Raw genomic sequence first — 19,065 nt, forward strand, 5'->3', positions numbered from 1 at the left:
GGGTTGGTACTTGGAAGGGAGACCACCAAGGAAGATCCTGCAGAAGAAGGCAATGACAAACCACCTTAAGCCCCTTGCTGGGGTTGCCATGAGTTGACTGCAACTTGATGGCACTTTACACATACAATTTACACTGCAGCAATGCCAGCTTGCTCTTTGAAGTGTGGAGGGCGGGGAAAGTATCTCAGGGTGCATGCAGACCTTTCGGCTAATCCAAAGTGAAAAGCTCTCTGGATGTCCTCCCTGCCAGAAATATGTGGAGAATGTACCCTAGGAGCAGTGTGAAATGTTTAATGTACCTTAAGGGTACGAGAGGAGCATTCCAAATATAATTAAGAAGGCATAGAACAGACATTTACTTGCAATATCAGGCTTTCCATTAGGGCCACCAGCTACCACTGGTATATTCTTAATCACCCCCAAATGTGCACCCTTGATGTTTTACAGAATACTTGAGAGAAAGTCAGTGAGAGATTAGATGAGAGATTATAAAGCTTTTCGAGCTATGCCTGATGAATAAGACCACCAGTGCTGTTTGAGAAATCCCTGCAATCCTTTGGAGTGCTTTTACTTTTCTCCTTATATCAGCACTCCAGAGGTCATTGGTAGACAGCATTAGATGAAAGTCTTCTTATTACTACAGCTTCTTTACTCTGACTAAATTAATCTTACGCATCATATGAGATAGTAGTTCCACCACCAACTCTTGAGTAATTACTTCGGTTTAGATATCTACTGAATTATTGAACAACGGCTCTCTAACTTCTGATCCTAATGAGCATCTCACCCAAGTGATTAGTATATTGTTTCTGAATAATTTGGTCAAAATGGAAATGGCATTAGTGTGGGGTAAGATGGGCTTATTAGAATCCTTTCAAAAATGTGCTAGGACAAGACAAGTGGAGAAAAGCCTCTTCCCCACTTTGTAACAGGGATAGTGCTTGAGATCATGAGTTTTGCTTTCCATCCAAGGAATAGGGTATAAAGGGTATATTCAAATGCCCTTCTTTGCATATCTGTGTTCTCTTAGCCATCTGTGTGCATATACAGCTTTGGCACTCGAAAGATGACAAATATGAAGGTTTCCTACCTAGCTCTATCTGTTCCACTTTCTCCTAAGTGTGCCGTGCATACCTATGGAATCTGGGGTTCTTTTTCTGGAAAACCTTGCTGTCAAAGAAAACTTTTCTTTTATACAGTTTTCTGCTGTATAACAATACAACAAAGAGTTGGCCTATTGTATATCATGTATACAGAAGATCCACTTCTGAGAGGAATTAAACCAATAACATAGTGATTTTGAAACATGGCTAAACTTTTTATTGTATTATTCTGTTGGAGAAAACTTTAGTTTGAAGTGATTTGGATTCTGCTCATCCATTTACTTGAACTAAAATGTGAGATCCTGCTCTTTCTATTAAGTTCATTGCTCTCACTTTGTAGCCGTACATTTCTTAGGTAAAATGTTGACAAATTTCCCAATACTCATTACAGTTTATGTGGTAAATTCCAGAGGGATAGGCATGTTAATGTGTTGCAGCAAAAACAATAAAGAGTCTTGTGGCAGTATAACAACTAATTTGCATTCATTGACTAGAAACTACTTTGTCAGAGTGATGACATGTTATCCTCACCTCCAAGATACATTCATGGTTGCAGTGGGGGGTGGTGGTGGTGTTGTCAACAGTGGGTTAAAAGACCAAGAAGTGTATATGTAGAGTCCAAATATATATAAAAGGAAAACAGAGTGATCCTTTCAAAAGGGCTCTCACTGATATATTGGAATAACATAGTTGGAAAGATAGTATTAGCAGCTGTAATGAGAAAGAAACCCATGGTGCCAATGAACTGTCAATAGAGTATAAATGAATTTTCTGGTAATTATAACATAAAAATTTCACACTGAAGTTTCCTTTCCATGTTGGTATGGCAACTTTGAGGACAGCATTAGAGTATCTTGATTACTGAAATATTATTTCACTGACTTCTCAACATTGCACTTTTGGGTTCCATAATATACCCACATGCTCATGGATAGCTTAGAACAACACTTCCTCAGCTGGTTTCTCAGATGTTTTATTTTATTCTATTTACTTTAAAAAATGTACCCCACCTTTCTGCCCTTACAATATACATAATAAAATCACATTCTAAAACCCGTTAAAACCAACAAAAACAGAGGAGCTCCTTCAGGCCACATCTCAAGAGGCCTCTGACCACCTGCAGCAGCTCCTCTGGCCTACACTATGCAGATGAAAAAGTGGCAGGAAAATGTTGTGTCTCTGCAATCATAACCATAATGAAGTATGCTTTAAAATGAGTTTTCATCCATGTCTTATCGGATTTGTCTTCCCCCACTGTTGCTCTAGTCATCTTCCTTGTCTTTTCATAGCCCCTTTGTTAACCAAGGGGCCACCTAGACTCTAACATATGAGAGAGGGCACCTGAGAGCAATTGTGTCAACTGCCTGGGTCATTTTCTCATTGCAGATGTCAACCAGACCATCAACAAAAGCACCAGCCATATCAACAGGAAAATCCCCTAGAGCTGTCACAAAGCCACTTGGCTCCATCTGGTACAGGGGCAGATCATTTAAATAGATCCCTCACCCCTACAGGATCTTAGTATTCTCTACAAGTCTAAACCCAAGTAAATAGTGATCTGTCTATGACAAAGGAACCACCATTAATTCCTTGACCTTCAGATCACATTCTGCCCAGAACAAAATACCAGATCAAATTGAACAACATGTAGGACCAGTTATTATCTGTGACAGGTCCATGGAAGCCATGAAATCTTGAGCGGCTCCTGACAAGACAGCCTTGGCCTAAATCCCCCAGGAAACCAGCATAAGGGTTTTCAATACTAACCCAAAGACCACCTTTGTCAGCTCAGGCAGGAAGACTGTTAGTCAATGGGGTGGGCAGTACACCAAGAGAACCCCAGTCCTGACTCTCAGTTCTAACATTAGGCACATGGTCTCAAAATTGGAAGTCTCTTGGATGGGGCACCGTGCTAAGGGGATAGAGTCCTTATAGACTACTGCAACACCAGCTCTCCACCCACCAGACCTATACTGATCAATTACTAAGTACCCTAGGGTACCCAGTAGGGAGAAGTTAACTCCTCCCCCTTCCTCTGCCTGAAATACACTGATAACATCGTCATCATCTGGACACACTGGAAGGAATTTTCTGAAAAATTCCAAAAATTACCAAAATCCCATCAAATTACTATGAATGACTATTTTTAGAACCCATGTCCTTCCTTTAGGATTCTGGTCTTGTACCAAGCCTGAGAAGTAGCTGACTGCAGCTTGGCTTATTCCTTAATTTAGTAAACAGTACTTCAATATAATACAATGATTTAGTAAATAATACTTCAATACAATGATTTTTCAAGATAACAGAATTTCAAAGCAGTAAAGATTGCACTGAAATAATCTAGGTGAACATACCTTTCAGTAGAACAGAAAAAGAATTTGAGCTGCCAAATTACAATTTGTTTGTTAATTTTATATCTAATCCCATTTTACAAAACAATTTTGAAATATAGCCTCAGTGCCCAGAACTCTCCTTAACATTTATCTGTAAGAACAGCATGCTAGTTAACAATATTTTTCACAGAATTTTGGCTTTGTTGTGTTTAATGTGACTGTCTGGCTTCTTCTGCAGCCCCTCAATGGTGGGTGTCTCTGCCCTGCAGGAAGGCCCGGGCCACGGGAGCTTCCTCCACCTCAGACCACTCTGAGGGAGAGTCAGAGCTTTCCTCCCCCTCAGACATTGCCAGGATGCTGCAGCTTGCTTCCGCCAGCAGACACCTGGAACCTTCCTCCCTGATGGCAGTTCCCTTCTGGCCTTATATACCTGCAGACCAGGGAGACCCCGCTCTAGCTCTGACCCTATTCCCACCCCCCAAAAGTTCATATAACGGTCTGGGGAGAATCTGCCTTCCCCCCACATGTAGCAGCCGGCCTGGCCACTCCTGCCCCGCCCTCGCTAGCCCAACTATCAGATGTTTGCCGGGGCAGGGCAGGTCATATCTCCCAGCAGCATCCTCGTCAGGGCTGGGGCCAGCTGTGTCGCTCGAGGCGCAGCTGCTGCTTCGGGCCCGGCCCCAGCTTCAGGTGCAGCTGGCCTCCCTTCCCTTCTTTCAGCTCCTGGGGGAAGAGAAGAGGTGTTTCCCAGCTGCCGGCAGGCCTCGTCCTGTGGTGCCTGGCCCCGAGAGGCTTCCTTTCCCTTTGGGGAGGTGAGTGAGGGGACTGGAGGCACCGGGAGGCTGGGTGAGGGCCTGTCTCGGGACAGTTAAGCATACTCGGGACAGTTAAGCATATTTTGAGGACACTTAAGCATACTGGCAGGGGGTGAACTGAACAGTAGTTTGTGGGCAATCACAAAGTGTAGGACAAGTTCTCCAACACAAACTGAAGGTATGCAGTACATCGGGTAATCACATACACTCACCCATTAGCACATACAAGTATCCAGGATCTCTCAGACTTTGCATACATGCTTCCACTGTCTAGCTCTGTTGTTGTGTTCTTTCATGCGACACTGCTGTGCTTGGAAGGAGCAGCCACCCCTTCAGCTGGGACCTCTCAGTCCCAATGTGAATGCTGTTGTAAATGTTGTATTTAGCCAGGAGTACCTGTTGTGGAGATGATAAGAGAGCCAAAGAGAATGAATGACCTATAAAGAATATGATATGTATAAGAAATGTGTGTGGAGGAAAAACTCAACAATAAATGTATGTGGCATTTGTAAATGGACAGTATATTGAATAATAAAACACTTTTTCTTTGTATGAGTAGGTGTTACATAAGAATGTCAGAATGTACATGAAATGCTATTATATATTAGCTACTGAGGGCACAACTCCCACTGACTGGCAAACATGAACTAGTCATCCTATAAATGTGCCATCTTATATTCTTTTAGAAACGATTCCACAGTAACCAAAATTGACCCTGTATTGGTGCAATGCACATCTTCAGTGAGGTTTCTCTGTAATTCTGTGTCCTGGTCACCATCTCCAGATGTGTTGCCACGTGCTTAATGGCAACATTGCTTGAAGTTGCCCAACTGCTGTGTGGATGTGGAACCGAATTTGGCAGTGTGAAAGCAGTGTGGGAGTTAGAAGGATGGTTCCGACAATACAGAGAGATGTGTTTTCACTCAGCAGGAATCTGCCTGACATCTGTGTTTGCTTGAGCAACGCAGACTGTGAGCTAGGAGTTCACAGAGGTCAGTTGCATCATCTTCCATGATCTCTAATTAAGTTGCAGAGAACACTGAAGGTTATGGAAAACGCTCATTTCACATAGTATGTTGTCGGCATTAATGCAGTTTTTAAAGGTTACACTAGTGTCGCGTATGGACTAGCCTTGAGACCAATAAATAGACTGTACAAATATACCATTGGAAACCAAAAATGTCCAGAAAATTAATAGGTTTGTATGAATACCTGCGTTTTCCAGGCATATCCAACAGGCGAGCAAAAATATCTCAAGGATACACCTCTCTTAACTGTAATTATTTTTTAAATGTTTTCTGTAGACACAGGCTAGATTTAAGAGCTACTGCCTAAGGTACGCTTTAGGGTTATAGGGTCCTGAATGGCATCATGTCCATTAATCAGAAAAGGCTTTATTTGTATGTTTTCTTAATTTTTATCTAATAATGCTCTCAAGTTTCTCTGTATTAATATTTATTCTTTTTTTAAACATAGCTTGCTGACGATCAGGGATTGGTTTTGATGACCACTGTTGCCATGCCAGTATTTAGTAAGCAAAATGAGACTGTAAGTACTCACCTTGTATGCCAGCCATGTGCTACAAAATCGAAGTTTTAGAAGCAGCACATATGTTTTTTTTTTTAATTAAATTATATCTTTCTTGAATGTTAGGGTTTCCCTTCTGCATTTCCCACATACATTTGCATTTGCTAGTAGGATAAAATAAATAGCCTACAAATTTAAATGCAAACAGCTGAAAACTGAGCATTCCGCTGGAATAAAAAGGCAAAGGTTCTTCACATTCAAGCTTTCTACTTTTTTGTACTTTACAAAGATTACTGTTTTTCATACTTTACGTTCATGTTTCCTATGATTTTCAAATAGCATGTATTTTAGGTAAGCATGCGTGTATATGCCTGAAAGTTGTTGACATCAATGGGATTTAACAACTATAAATTTTGACTGGAACAGCAAGCACAAGGAATTAAAGATGGTGGGATTGCAAGGGAAATTTCCATAGCAATTACATACAAGAAACTGTGTAGTCCCCAATCTTTTTGAGCCTGTGGGCATCTTTGGAATTCTGACACAGGGTGGTGGGCGCAACCACAAAATGACTACTCCAGGAGGTGGAGCCAAACACAGAATACCAGAAAGTTAGGTTATGCATAATTCTAATTGTAATTCTTCAACATTTCAGACAGAAAATCCATTTAACAGGATGCCTTTTAAAAAGAACATATTGTTTTAAAACATTTTATTCAATACACAGAGCTTACATTCAGTCCACAGTGAAGATCCTTGAGCAATAGTGGCAATTGCTCCGGGGAAATATTGCCAGCCCAGAGGAAATATTGGAGATTTTGGGAGCGGATCCTGTGGAGGGCAGGGTTTGGAGAGGGGAGGGACTTCAATGCCTTAGAGTCCAATTGGCAAAGCGGCCATTTTATCCAGGTGAACTGATCTCTATCAGCTGGAGATCAGTTGTAATAGCTGGAGATCTCCAACTAGTACCTGGAGGTTGGCAACACAGCTAATCAGATCTTCAATGGCCAGTCAGAGGCCCTGCTGGACAAAAGCCACCTCTGCCCCGCCTACTTGCTAAAAACACTTGGTGGGTACCAGGAAATTTTTTGGCAGCACCACCATTGTGCCCACAGTCACCACATTGGGGACCCCTGGTGTACACATTGAGGCATTATGTGCCCATGCATTTAGAAGCCTATGTACGCCCTGTGTGCTTCTTTGGATTGGAACAAATGTTTGTATCCACACACCCCCACACACACACAGACACACACACTAAGACTAAAGTTTTATATAGATCCAGCAGAAATAATGACATAGTTCTGTATGTGCTGGTATGTGCTGGACCTGTTTTTTAATATTTTGTTTACCTTTCACAAAATATTCACATTTCATTTGCATATACATCCCTGTTCATTTCTTCCTGCCTCTCTTAGGCATCAGCTAGCATCATACCTGGGAAAAAATATGTCATCCTTTTAAGACATTTTGCCTCATATGGTCTCCCAAGTCAAATGTTGAATTTTAAGGATCTTTATCAAGTGAAACTTTGCACACCATTTCCGATTTTGTTTTGTGTCTAAGGAAAAGGAGATGACTGTTGATTTTACCTGTATGCTTATTCAGACAGATTAGCTTCGGCCACCAATAATAGCATTTCCAATAGTAGAAAGAATTAGCTAGTTATTTGCTTCTTCAGTGCAGTTTTAATCCATGTGGGAAATAATTATTTATTGAATGCACAGCTCTAACTGTGATTGTTTTTCAAACTAATCTGCATTTTTTTAAACAAATCTTTTAAAATAGAGAGCGAAAGGCATTCTTCTGGGAGTTGTAGGCACAGATGTCCCTGTGAAAGAACTGTTAAAGACTATTCCAAAATACAAGGTAAATAACATTTGATTACTAGTTCACTCTATTGAAAGAGAAGTAAAGTGCATTTATACCATGCAAACTATATATTGTTCAACAAAATAATGGCACGATCCTTATCTACAGAATGTGAATCAAAATCTTGAAAAAGATATATAAATCGTATTTTGGAATAACAGACAATAGTAATATCCCAACAGCCCCTGAAATCCCAACTTTAGTTGGTCAGGGAACCCATGGGGATTGTGCAGGATGTGGTGAGGGGCTGCAGTGGAGAGAACCTATGGGAATTGGGGAGTTCCCTTGTGCAAGCCAAGTCTTCAATTCTCTCTGTTATATCTATTTCAGTATGGTGTAGAATTGTGTATTAGTTGCTTGGCAACTAATGCATTCTACTGATTGTAGAGCTTTCTCATGCTCATAATGTGGAATGCATTTTCTACTACTAAAAGACAATTCAGTGCCCCCCCAATTCTATTTTGCTGTTATGAAAGATTATTTTGGATTCCAAAATACATTCAGTTTTTAAAAGATTGCAATATTATGCCATATTTACTATAGAAAGTATACTTTGTGCTGCAAGATCCAGTGGCATATATTACAGTTGATATTTTGGTTGGACAGTTTATTATCCAGGTTTCTGAGTGAGATTAAAATTGATCTTTGAGATGAAACACTTTTGTGGGGTGATGCATTTTAGGCCATCAAGATCTAAGAATGATGATATCAAGCAAAACTTCTCCTAGCGTCAATTTGAGCATGAATAAAGGACAATGATTTGATAGAAATGGTTAGTTTTTACATATTTATTTTATGTATTTATTTCCTCACACTTACATCCCGCCCTCATTCCTGGTGAGCCAGGCTCAGGGTGGGTCACAACATTTAATATAAAACATAGGTTAAAACATATTTAAAATCAACTTCCCAGCAACAAATAAAACAAGATGGCAACAGTGAAATTCAAGAAATAGAGCCACTGAAAAAAACACCCCGGCCAGGCAGTAACCTCCAACGTAAGTTGGGAGGAGAGGATGAGGAGGCCAGCAATGACGGTATTGGGAAAAACTTGTGGCTGCCCTCATTCATAAGCCTGGCGGAACAGCTCCATTTTACAGGCCTTGTGGAACTTATTTATTTCCCACAGGGCCCTGATGTTATCAGGGAGGCTGTTCCACCAGACTGGGGCCAGGGCCAAAAAAGCCCTGGCCCTTGTCAGGGACAGCCACACACTCCTTGGGCTGGGGGCCACCAGTAAATTGCAGTTCATTGGGTGCAGCGCTCTCTGGGGGGCATACCAGGAGAGGCAGTCCTGCAGGTATGAAGGTCCCAGGCTGTAATAGTAATGGAATACATGGCTGATCCCTGGTCTCTTCTTCCTCTGTCAGGGGGAACACCAACTCCATGATACATGATGGAGCTGGGTGAATTAAAAAGAGACTTGAGATCTCTCTGGTGATTATTGCTGAAAAACTTTAGCCCACCATACAGTCCATAGAAGGCTTATGTGGTGATTGTGATAACATTGAAGAAAAACCACTTTTCCATTTTTATTCCATCAGCTAAATCACATCAAGCACAATTATTTAGGATAATTTGGCATTTAACAATTCCAGAGTTTGAGTTGAAAGTCAATAATAATTTGGCTATTACCGGTGACATTGTTCACTGATCAGATCTCTCACATGTGCTCCAAATTAATCCTCAGCTGCTTTAGACTCTATCAGTTGGGCTAAATTCAAAAAACCCTAGTGCAAAATTCTGAATCAGGGGATTTGCCCCATGGAGCTCCAAAACTCTCTATATTATCACCCATGCTGCCTGATATGTATGTAATACTCTTAACTGAGAGCATTCAAAGCTTTGGCGTGTGTTGTCATAAATATGCTGATGACACCCAGCTATGCATCTCTTAGATTAGAATAAGCTTCCAGACACTGATGTTTCTGTACGGAGCCAGTACGTGGAAGCTGTGGTCAAGTGACTGAGGGTGTATACTGTGAAGTTGAATCCAGAGATTGACGTTATTGTCATTGATAAAGAAGTTGAATCCAGAGAAGATTGACGTTATTGTCATTGATAAGGATGGTGTTTTGATGGCAGCTCATTTGTTAACTCGTACTAGCCATTTTGTACATGTGATATGACATTTCTTCAGCTATTAATTTTTTGGGTCTAATTCAAGGTGCTGGTTCTTTTTTTAAAAATCCCATTGTGACCTGACATCCTTGTACTTGAAGATCTGTTTCTCCCCATACAAACCAGTGTGCGAGCTCCATTCGTCATAGCAAGGTCTTTTAGCTATACCTTCCTGTAGATTTGCTAGATTTTTTACCAGTTCAGGATTCTCACTGTGGCTTCCCCTACACTTTAAAATAGTCTTCTGGAGGCAGTTAAGAAGGTACCTGTCCATCTGGCTTTTATAAAGGGTTATAAAGGGTTGCAATTGTTAAAACCTTTGAGAAGAACTGACAGTGTAAATACTGGTTTCATTCTTCTTGTATATTTTATTGTTTTTATTTTCTGAAATTTATATTTTTGGGGGCTTTTCATTTGAAAATCATGTTGGTATTGTTACTATTTTTTGCAGTTTTCTGGTGTCATTTGTTAAAGGAGAAAGACTGTAGAAATGTATTAAATACATATTTGGGGGGATAGTCTGGTAACACAACTCTAACATGCAGCGTGGGGATGGGCAATAGAATGTAGCATTCTACACTGGCAAGTCTCTTTCTTGCCTTTGGACATGACCATGCCCGTCACACCCTTATGTATCTAATGATGTGCCCAGGGGCTGTGGCTCAGTGGTAGAGCATGTACTTGGCGTGCAGAAGGTCCTAGGTTCAATCCTCAGCATCTCCAGTTAAAGGGATTAGGCAAGCAGGTGATGTGAAAGACCTCTGCCTGAGACCCTGGAGAACCGCTGCCGGTCTGAGTAGACAATACTGACTTTGATGGACCAAGTGTCTGATTCAGTATAAGGCAGCATCATGTTCATGTGTTCATTAGGAATGAACTTTCTGAGAAACAGGAGCAGGTGGGAAGAGCACAACAGCAAGCAACCTCTTTGTGCCATTGTTAGGATCACATATACAGCTTTCATGGTGTTATATACAATGGCATCATCATTATAAAATGGGACTTCTCTTGACAGGGTGCCCTTTAGTTTATTTGCACTGTGACGTTTAGGCTAGAGAAATCCTTGCAAACAGTCACAGTTGCTTATGTCATAATGCACAGAATGCTAGAAATGAGTTATGTCAAACCTGACTGATAATTCACTGCAAAAACAGTGAGTTGGAAACTGTTTTCTGTATTTAGTCTGCCTTCCCTGTGGTAAAGCTGTGTTGTGCAGAACATCTGCCAAAGCTATCAGCGGCAGGTTTTCACAAAGGAATATTTTAATGACTACAGATCGGTGATTTGGAGGTACATTTATTGCAATCAATGAGTGCAGTCAGCTGTGTAAGTGGAGCATTGTCAAAAGGGGGTAGGGTTGTTATTGAAATCAGTACAGTGCTAAATTTGATTATATGTGTACTTGTAGGCCTAATGCAACACTGCATTGCTGTCAGATTATTTCCCATAGGTCTCTTGGGTTTCCAACTGGAAATTGCATGAGCCTCTGAATTAGAAATTGCTCTCCTTTATGCGTGTAGCATTAGATCCATATAATGTGGAGATGCAGTAGCTTGAAGATACAATCTTTGTCTTCCCATGCATTTTAGCTTTCAGATGGAAGATTCCACCCCCCCCCCCGAAAAAAAACAAACTATTTCTCAAGTAAATTAATGGCCTGCTTCTGTGACACAGTTCATTCAAATGTGGCTATTTTAGGACAGGGATTGACTTCACTGCTATCTTGGGGTCTTGCAAAACTGGATTTTGGGTTTCTACAGGATTTTTCCCTTATGCAAGACCTCAGGTACTGTCTTTCTAAGATGTCAGATACCTCTTCACTGCCATGAACTCTCTCTCTCTCTCTCTCTCTCTCTCTCTCTCTCTCTCTCTCTCTCTCTCTCTCTCTCTCTCTCTGCATGTCGGTATGTCTTTAAATTCTGGTCATTCTGCCAATGCTTTAATTAAAAATACAACCCAATCAGAGTTGTGTGCTCTCTCTCTCTGTTGTTGTTAATGTAACCTACTCTGTGTATTATTTATATTTGAAAGGTGGGGTAGAGATTCACTCCATAAATAAATGAATTGTGAATACCAGTTTAAGTTGTAAATCACCAAACACACAGTCTGTTGATAAGTTATCCTGCACAACCCCTATTGAAATGAATGGAATTAGTGCAAAAGTATGACAGTACTCTTGTGGAACTCCCTTTGTGAGTACTCAAGCATTTGTTTCCTGCTTAGGTGAGACCATGCTAATCTGTGTTCTTTTCTCTTATATTCCTTTACAGTTAGGTATTCATGGATATGCATTTGCAATCACAAACAATGGATACATTCTGACTCATCCAGAACTCAGGCCTCTGGTAAGATAAAGCTGCATGCTGATTGATTTCATACATGCTGTGGTGGAGATGTTTACTTTTTTTAAAAAAAAAAACCATATATGCAGTATAAGAATATAGAATCTGCAATAAAAGAACCATTCTGCCTTACAAGAGAGAATTTTTAAAAAGGAGGGGGAAGACTTTAGTATAAATACTGCAGGCATTTCAGTCTGGGGTCCAAGACAAATGATAACAGAAGTTGTTTGGTGATATAAATGCATACAAGTTGTTCAGGACGAGACCCAAATCTCCATAAGTGCAGAAAGGCAAAGCCATAAATTGCTGCAATTATCTACACTTACATTGAAATGGAATGCTGTGTTCTTAAGTAATAGCCTCTATTTGTCATGTTTAAGTGGACTCCAATTTAAAATCTGTAGAGAAATTTTATACAAGCCACCCCTCCCAATTTTTAGTCAAATGGAGATGCAAGGATTCTTCCCAGCTTTAAAATAATAATATAGCAAAGTTTATTCTGTTACCCTTATCACCATCTTTCAATTAACCAAAATGGGGGGGGGAGGTGATGTGCCTGCTATATGAAAACTTATTGACATGCTAGTGTAAGGTGTTGTTTTAATTTTAAAGGAATATTTTATTAAGCAATTTCATAATTTCTGAATCTGATTTAAAAAGTGATATTCTAATATAATGTGGGTACCATTTCACAGATAGGCACTAATGGACTATTGGATTTCAGTAAAATGTTAGCAGAAGGTGGCTGTACCAAACCAATTAGAATTATTGTACAGTACAGCACAGTTTATGAAACTGTAATAGCAGTTTTCAGAAACATTTATCCTTCTAGTGTTTGGATTAGGCATTAGGACTTGGTTAATGCTTATATTTGATCAGACATGATGGGGAAAATGAAATGAAATATCAAGACAATGGTTTTTTTTCCTGGATCGTATTTAAGAAGCTTTTGTTTTAAAGGGGAAATGACAGTCAAAGGACATGAAAGAGGTTTATAAAATTGTGCATGGAGTGGAGAGAGTGGAGAGAGAGAAAAATTTCTCACTCCCCCATAATATTAGCAGTCGAGGGCACCTGGTAAAGTTGATGGGCATTTGATTTAGGATAGACAAAAGGAAATACTCAGAGACCAGTGGATGTAGAGATGACCACAAACACGGAGAGCTTTAAAAGGAGACTAGACAGATTTATGGAGGATAGGTCCATCAATGTTGGAGGATCAGTCCATCAATGGCTACTAAAGGGAACCTCCATATTCAGAGTAGGTTACCAATGCTCGGAAGCAACCTCAAGGTTGCATTAGCGTCTGTAATTGGTTGGTTGCTGTGTGAAACAGGTTGCTGGACTAGAAGGACCACTGGTCTTATCCAGCAGGTCTCTTCTTTGGTTCTTATGTTCAGTGTGGGGGAAGACAGTAGAATGCTTTTGTACAAAGCTCTTTTAAATGCTGCTCTAAGTTTAGATAGATGCTTCCCTTCTGCAATGTGTATTTGGCACTTTTGGATAGGGAGTTTGTCAAAATAGCCACTCTGTCAATTACTAAAACCTTTCTAGCCTTTCATATTAAATCATTTTTTAAAAAAATATATAGCTGGACTTTATATCTGAAAGGGCCCTCAAGGCAGTTGTGCAGCTGGTTGCACAGCCTAAGCTGCAGTTTCTTACTACATGGCCATGGTGTGTTTTCTGATAGTCCCTTAGAGTTCATTCCTGAGGGAGGGGCAAAACTCCAAAGGAGCAGGCGTGACCCCGTGCCGGTGTAAGTGCCCATTTAACCTGGGATAACAGGCACTTACGCTTTCCTGGGTGGCACACACACCAGTGCATGGGCGCCCAAGAGCAGCGTGGGCCTTCACCACTGCAGCCACTGTGCCGAGACCTAAAACCTTGAAGTGGCAGGCTGCAATGGTGTTGGGGGCGTTCCAAGGGGTGGAGCTGATGATAGTCAGCTTCCTAACCCCTTTTGCCCTAGGAACACCCCCTTGAGCTGCGGTGGGGCTGCGCCACCATTTTCGGTGGTGTAGCCTCACTGTTTGCAATGAGGCTGGAGTTAGCAACTTTCTCAAAGAGCCTTACAAATCTAAAAACAAAAACTGCAATCTAAAATCTAATTTAAAAATAAGATAAAAAGAACCCTTCTACTACTGCATACATACCTTCTAGCCATACACTTCAAATCAGGAAATTTTTTACTACTCATAGAATATCAAAGTACACCTATACAAATTAGTTTTACACAACTTCCTAAACCTCTAGCATAGACTCCTAAAGCTTGAGGTAACGCAAGGAGCACCAGGTGGCATCTCCAAAGCTCATTCGCTGGTAGAATATTCTTCCCTGACACACAGCAATAAATCCTTTTTTAGTTTTCTTTCCAACAATATACTCAAGAAGGATAAAGTTTGTATTTGTCTGTATGTATCTTTTACATGTAATTTTATAACCTTTTTTTTAAGAGAAAACAAAATTAAAAAAAAGAGAAAAGCATGTGTGACTAAGATTTAATCTATTTGCCTACCTTTGGCATTGTTATAGGCTCTTTTTAAAAAGTTCTAAATCACCCCTACCTGTTCTAAGCGAACACACAGTTTGAAATATCTCACTATGTCTCATTCTCAGTAGTTGTAACAAAAAATGTGGTAGTAGGGATTCAATATACTTCAAATTGCTAATTTATCACTTCAAAGCTGAACTAATCACATGATATATTTCTGTCCTATTTCAGATTAGGAGTTTTCTCTGAGTGGCAGATTTTTATTCAGCCCTTTCTGTTGCAAACTGAAATGTAAATTCAACTGATATATACACTTTTGTGTACCTAAACTGTAATTATAATGAGTTATAAAAGAACTCATCCTCTTTTACTATCTTGCACTATTGTGGCGCGAGTATGTTATGTGAAGACTTCTGGTCTGTGCTAGTCGGCAGTCTAAACAATTTTAATTGGACTGGATTCAGATAAATTATTTGAAAAGCTGTCCATTAATTGGTCTGGTCTTTGGTTAAACAGTGTTGCCAACCACATCCTTAGATGCTACCGGGTTTCCATATGCATAGGATCAAATTGTCAAAGAAAGCCATTTTTATTCATGGATTCTTTGAGAAAATTCCCATCCCACTTCTCCTTTCTATTATTTCTTCTTTCTGTTTTACCGACATGGTAAGCAAAGTGAAGACAACAGGATTGTTCGGAATGGTCATACAGTGTTTTACATCTCTACTAGTGAACACAATAATGGTGGTAGTTTTTTGTTAAGTCCATTATACTCTTGATACTTATTCCTGTATTAAATTCCTAAATTTAAAAGGGACAGAAAGATTTCCAGCCCATTCCTGAAGGGGAGGATAGATCCGTGGCAACCGGGAGCAGCGTGGCCAAGCCGCCTCCTCAGAGGCTTCCTGGCCGCTGCAAGGACAATAAAAAAATTTAAAATGTAGGGAAAAAAAGAAAATGCCCCCATAGAAAGCAACGGGGCTATGCCACCAAAATATTTGGCATAGCAACGCCACTGCTCGATGGGGCTTTCCTGGGGCAAAAGGGGTTAGGAACGCCCCAGGAATGCCCCACACACTGCTGTGGGATCCCCCTTCCAGGATTTCACTGCCAGCATAGGAGCACTGGTGGTGGAGTCCCGCACAGTGGCTTGGGTTACTGGCACTGGCGTGAATGCTCCCATGCCAGCATAAGTGCCCCTTATCTCGGGATAAGTAGGCACATATGTTGGCACAGGGTCATGGCTCCTAAGCTGATCCCCCCCTACAGGATTGCAGCCTTAATGTATACTACTCTTATGTCTGATATAGATACACTGTGAGAATACATAACTCGCTCAGAAAACAAGACATATAAGCATTGTCATTTCAGTAATGTATGATCTCCAGTGTACACAACCTTTCCTGTTAATATAGCCGTTTATTCAACTTACTGGCAAACATCTGTCTCCTTCATTGAAATGGGGTCTGAGAATGCAAACACAGCTGAGGATGGGGATTCAGTTAGATATGCTTCATTATGGTATTAACCATTTGACATTTTGATACGATTAATTGACTGCAGGACTACTCTTTTGGCTTCAAAATATAACATGGGGATACATTTCTAAGTATCCCAATGTGGTTGAACTTGTTCAGGATGTCTCCAGGAAACATAGAAGGTTCTGGAATATTTTGAGAGTTTTTTAGATTTAGAATAGTTTCAGCATATTGACAAAACCTTAGGTTGGATCGTGTGCAAAATCTCTAATGATGCAAAGGATTTCCACCAGTGGAGCAGGACTTAACCCATTTGATTAGTTCAAATGATCATGTTGTTACTCTTTGCTGTATCGAACAATTGTTGATTTAATGATATTTTAACTTTGTAATACTGGTCAATGACCGCAATAAATTATCTGAGTCGGAGTCACCACTACAGTCCAAAATGTCTTTCTATCGCTATATGTGCCCCCCTCCAAGAGCTTTGGAAGCTCTGTATCCCATGAGTTATTGCTAACTTTCTAAAATTAGTAAGTTGTAGAAGCAATTATTTTGAATGAGAACAATGGACACACAGTCTGCAAGATAAGTCTCCATTACTTCACAAGGTTTGAAACCAGAACTATACGGCCAACAGGAACATAATGCAAATATTCTTACTGCCATGGGCCAAAAAGCTCACATGAAATAAGGACAAAACTCTAAGGAGGATTCCTGAGTTTGCAAGCTACTACCTGTGATTACTATATCATCTAGAGCAGGAGTCTCAAAACTGCGGCTCCAGAGCCACATGCGGCTCTTTGGCCTGTTGAGTGCGGCTCTCTGAACTTGGTTTGGAGCCTCTGCTCTTGCGCCCGCTTGCGCCGGTACGCCTGAGAGAGAGAGAGAGCGGGCGAGCGGGCGTGCTGTCTCCCCCCCCCTGCCGTGGAGAATGGCTGGGTCCCCCTTTCCCTTGCCCTCAATGGTTGGGAGGCTAAAGCCTCCCCTCCCCTCTAGTCGTGCGATTGCTGGGCGGGCGGCTCGGTGGTTCCTGGCCCCCCCGCCTATCAGCTGTTGGGCGGGGCGGGTTTCCTTTGGTAGACCTGGCCTTCGGCTGAGTCCCATTGGGAGGCCATGTCTACCCACTGGCTTTCTTGGCGGTAGACCTGGACTCCGAGGAGGGGAAAGTCCCCCTTCAGAGGCCAGGTCTACCAATTGGCTTCTATGGGCCTCCGGAGGCCAGGTCTACTGCCAAGAAAGCCAATGGGTAGACCTGGCCTCCCAATGGGACTCAGCTGGAGGCCAGGTCCACCAATAGGCTTTTATGGCGGTAGACCAGGCCTCCAGACGAGGACTCCGGACGGGGAGGGGGAAATGGCAGGGACTTAGAATTTAATTTTTATCAATAAATAAGATCACTATTAAGTATGATATAAAGTTTTATTCAGTGTGTCGCGCTGCGCCTTGGGCGTGGCCGTTACAAGGGTCTCTGGCCTGGAGGATGTTGAGGCTGAGACAATCTCTTCCGCCTCAGACCAATCCGAGGGGGAGTCAGAGCTCGACTCTCCCTCAGCCGTCGCCAGGTTGCCACAGGACACACCTTGTAGCACAACCTTGGCTCCAGTATCCTCCCCGGCAGGCAGACTTCTCTGGCCTTATATAGCCTCCAGGCCAGAGAAGCCCCTCCCCAGCTCCGCCCCTAGCCCTCCCCCCGGAAATCCATATAAGGGCGAAGAGGGCTGGTTTCCACGCCATAGGCAGTCAGGCGTGGTCCCCGCCGCTTCCCCGCCCTCGCCCGCCCGCCGATCAGCTGGGCTGCGGGTGGGGCCGCTCCCGCCGTGGCCCTCTCTACGCCCCTCCCGGGCGTTTCTACTCTGGCCGCCGGCCCTGTAGGCTGGCGGCCCACTGTGGCCCCGGCCGTGCAGGCGCAGGGGCGGCTGGCTGCGCCATCAGTTGGGGCGCCTGAGTGGGCGCCTGTTGGGGTCCCGGCTTCCCCGGCGGCCGCTGGGTCGGCGCAGCGTCGGCCCGCGGCTCCTGCCGCGGCTTGGGTCGGGCTGGCGGGTCGTTGGCCGGCGGCTCCCGTGGCGGCTCCAGCTGGGCTTCCTCCCCGTCGGCTGGCTCGAAGGGCTGCTGGGGGGAGAGGGAGCCGCGGTGACGCCGCCCTCCGAGGACTCCTGGTGAGTGAGGGCCCCGCCCCTAGGCCCGGGAAGGGGGTTTGGGGGCCCCTCCCGGGACACAGTGTACCTATAGTTTAATTAAGACTTAAAACTTTAATTAAAGTTTATTAAGTAAATAAACAGTGTACCTACCTATATAGTTTAAGAAATTTGGCTCTCAAAAGAAATCTCAATCGTTGTACTGTTGATATTTGGCTTTTTTGACTAATGAGTTTGCCGACCCCTGATCTAGAGTAGACCTTGTTCTTCAGGCTGTTGAAATATTTGGGATTAAACATGTCCTGGATTGTAGTCATGCTCAGTGAAACTGAAAACTTACATATGTATTCCCATATCCTATTCTTCTTCTTCTAAATTGCTGAGCTTGTTATTCTCTAAAATAAATCTCACATATTCCTTGTTTAAGAGGGAAATATGTAATAAATTCCAGTAACAATAAATGATACAAGACGCAGTGTCACATGATATAACCTTCCTTCCTTGTTTTTTTTCATGACAGCAGTTTCCATTCCTCAGCTCACTGCACATCTCTGGCTCATTGTCATATACAGTCATTCCAATGGTAAATGCAAAGATGAATAAAAATGTGAGTTCAATATACCACTACATAATATTCTTAAGGTATTTTATCAAGGTCAGATTTTTAAAATCTGGGACCTTCAGCATAGACCCTCTTACCACAGCAATCGAAACCACCTAAAAGTAATCTACATTTCCTCACATTTTTAACATTGGTGCCATCTTTGAAGAAGACAGGCCATTATAGAGTTGTCAACTCCAGAACGAGAAATTCCTAGAGATTTGGGGTAGAGCCCAGGTGT

The 19,065-nt window shown here is 42.0% G+C and overlaps 1 protein-coding gene across 1 annotated transcript in view; it reads left to right on the forward strand.

The window, feature by feature from the left end:
• The window catches only part of LOC130493153 (voltage-dependent calcium channel subunit alpha-2/delta-3-like), an 82,773-nt gene that overhangs the window by 19,197 nt on the left and 44,511 nt on the right, over positions 1-19,065 (forward strand). The window contains exons 3-5 of the mRNA XM_056866873.1: positions 5,728-5,799; positions 7,567-7,647; positions 12,042-12,116. Of these exons, the coding sequence (XP_056722851.1) occupies positions 5,728-5,799; positions 7,567-7,647; positions 12,042-12,116 (228 nt within the window). The remainder of the gene's footprint in view (positions 1-5,727; positions 5,800-7,566; positions 7,648-12,041; positions 12,117-19,065) is intronic.

Source organism: Euleptes europaea, unplaced genomic scaffold (assembly GCF_029931775.1).
Source record: "Euleptes europaea isolate rEulEur1 unplaced genomic scaffold, rEulEur1.hap1 scaffold_47, whole genome shotgun sequence".
Lineage (NCBI taxonomy): Eukaryota > Metazoa > Chordata > Lepidosauria > Squamata > Sphaerodactylidae > Euleptes > Euleptes europaea.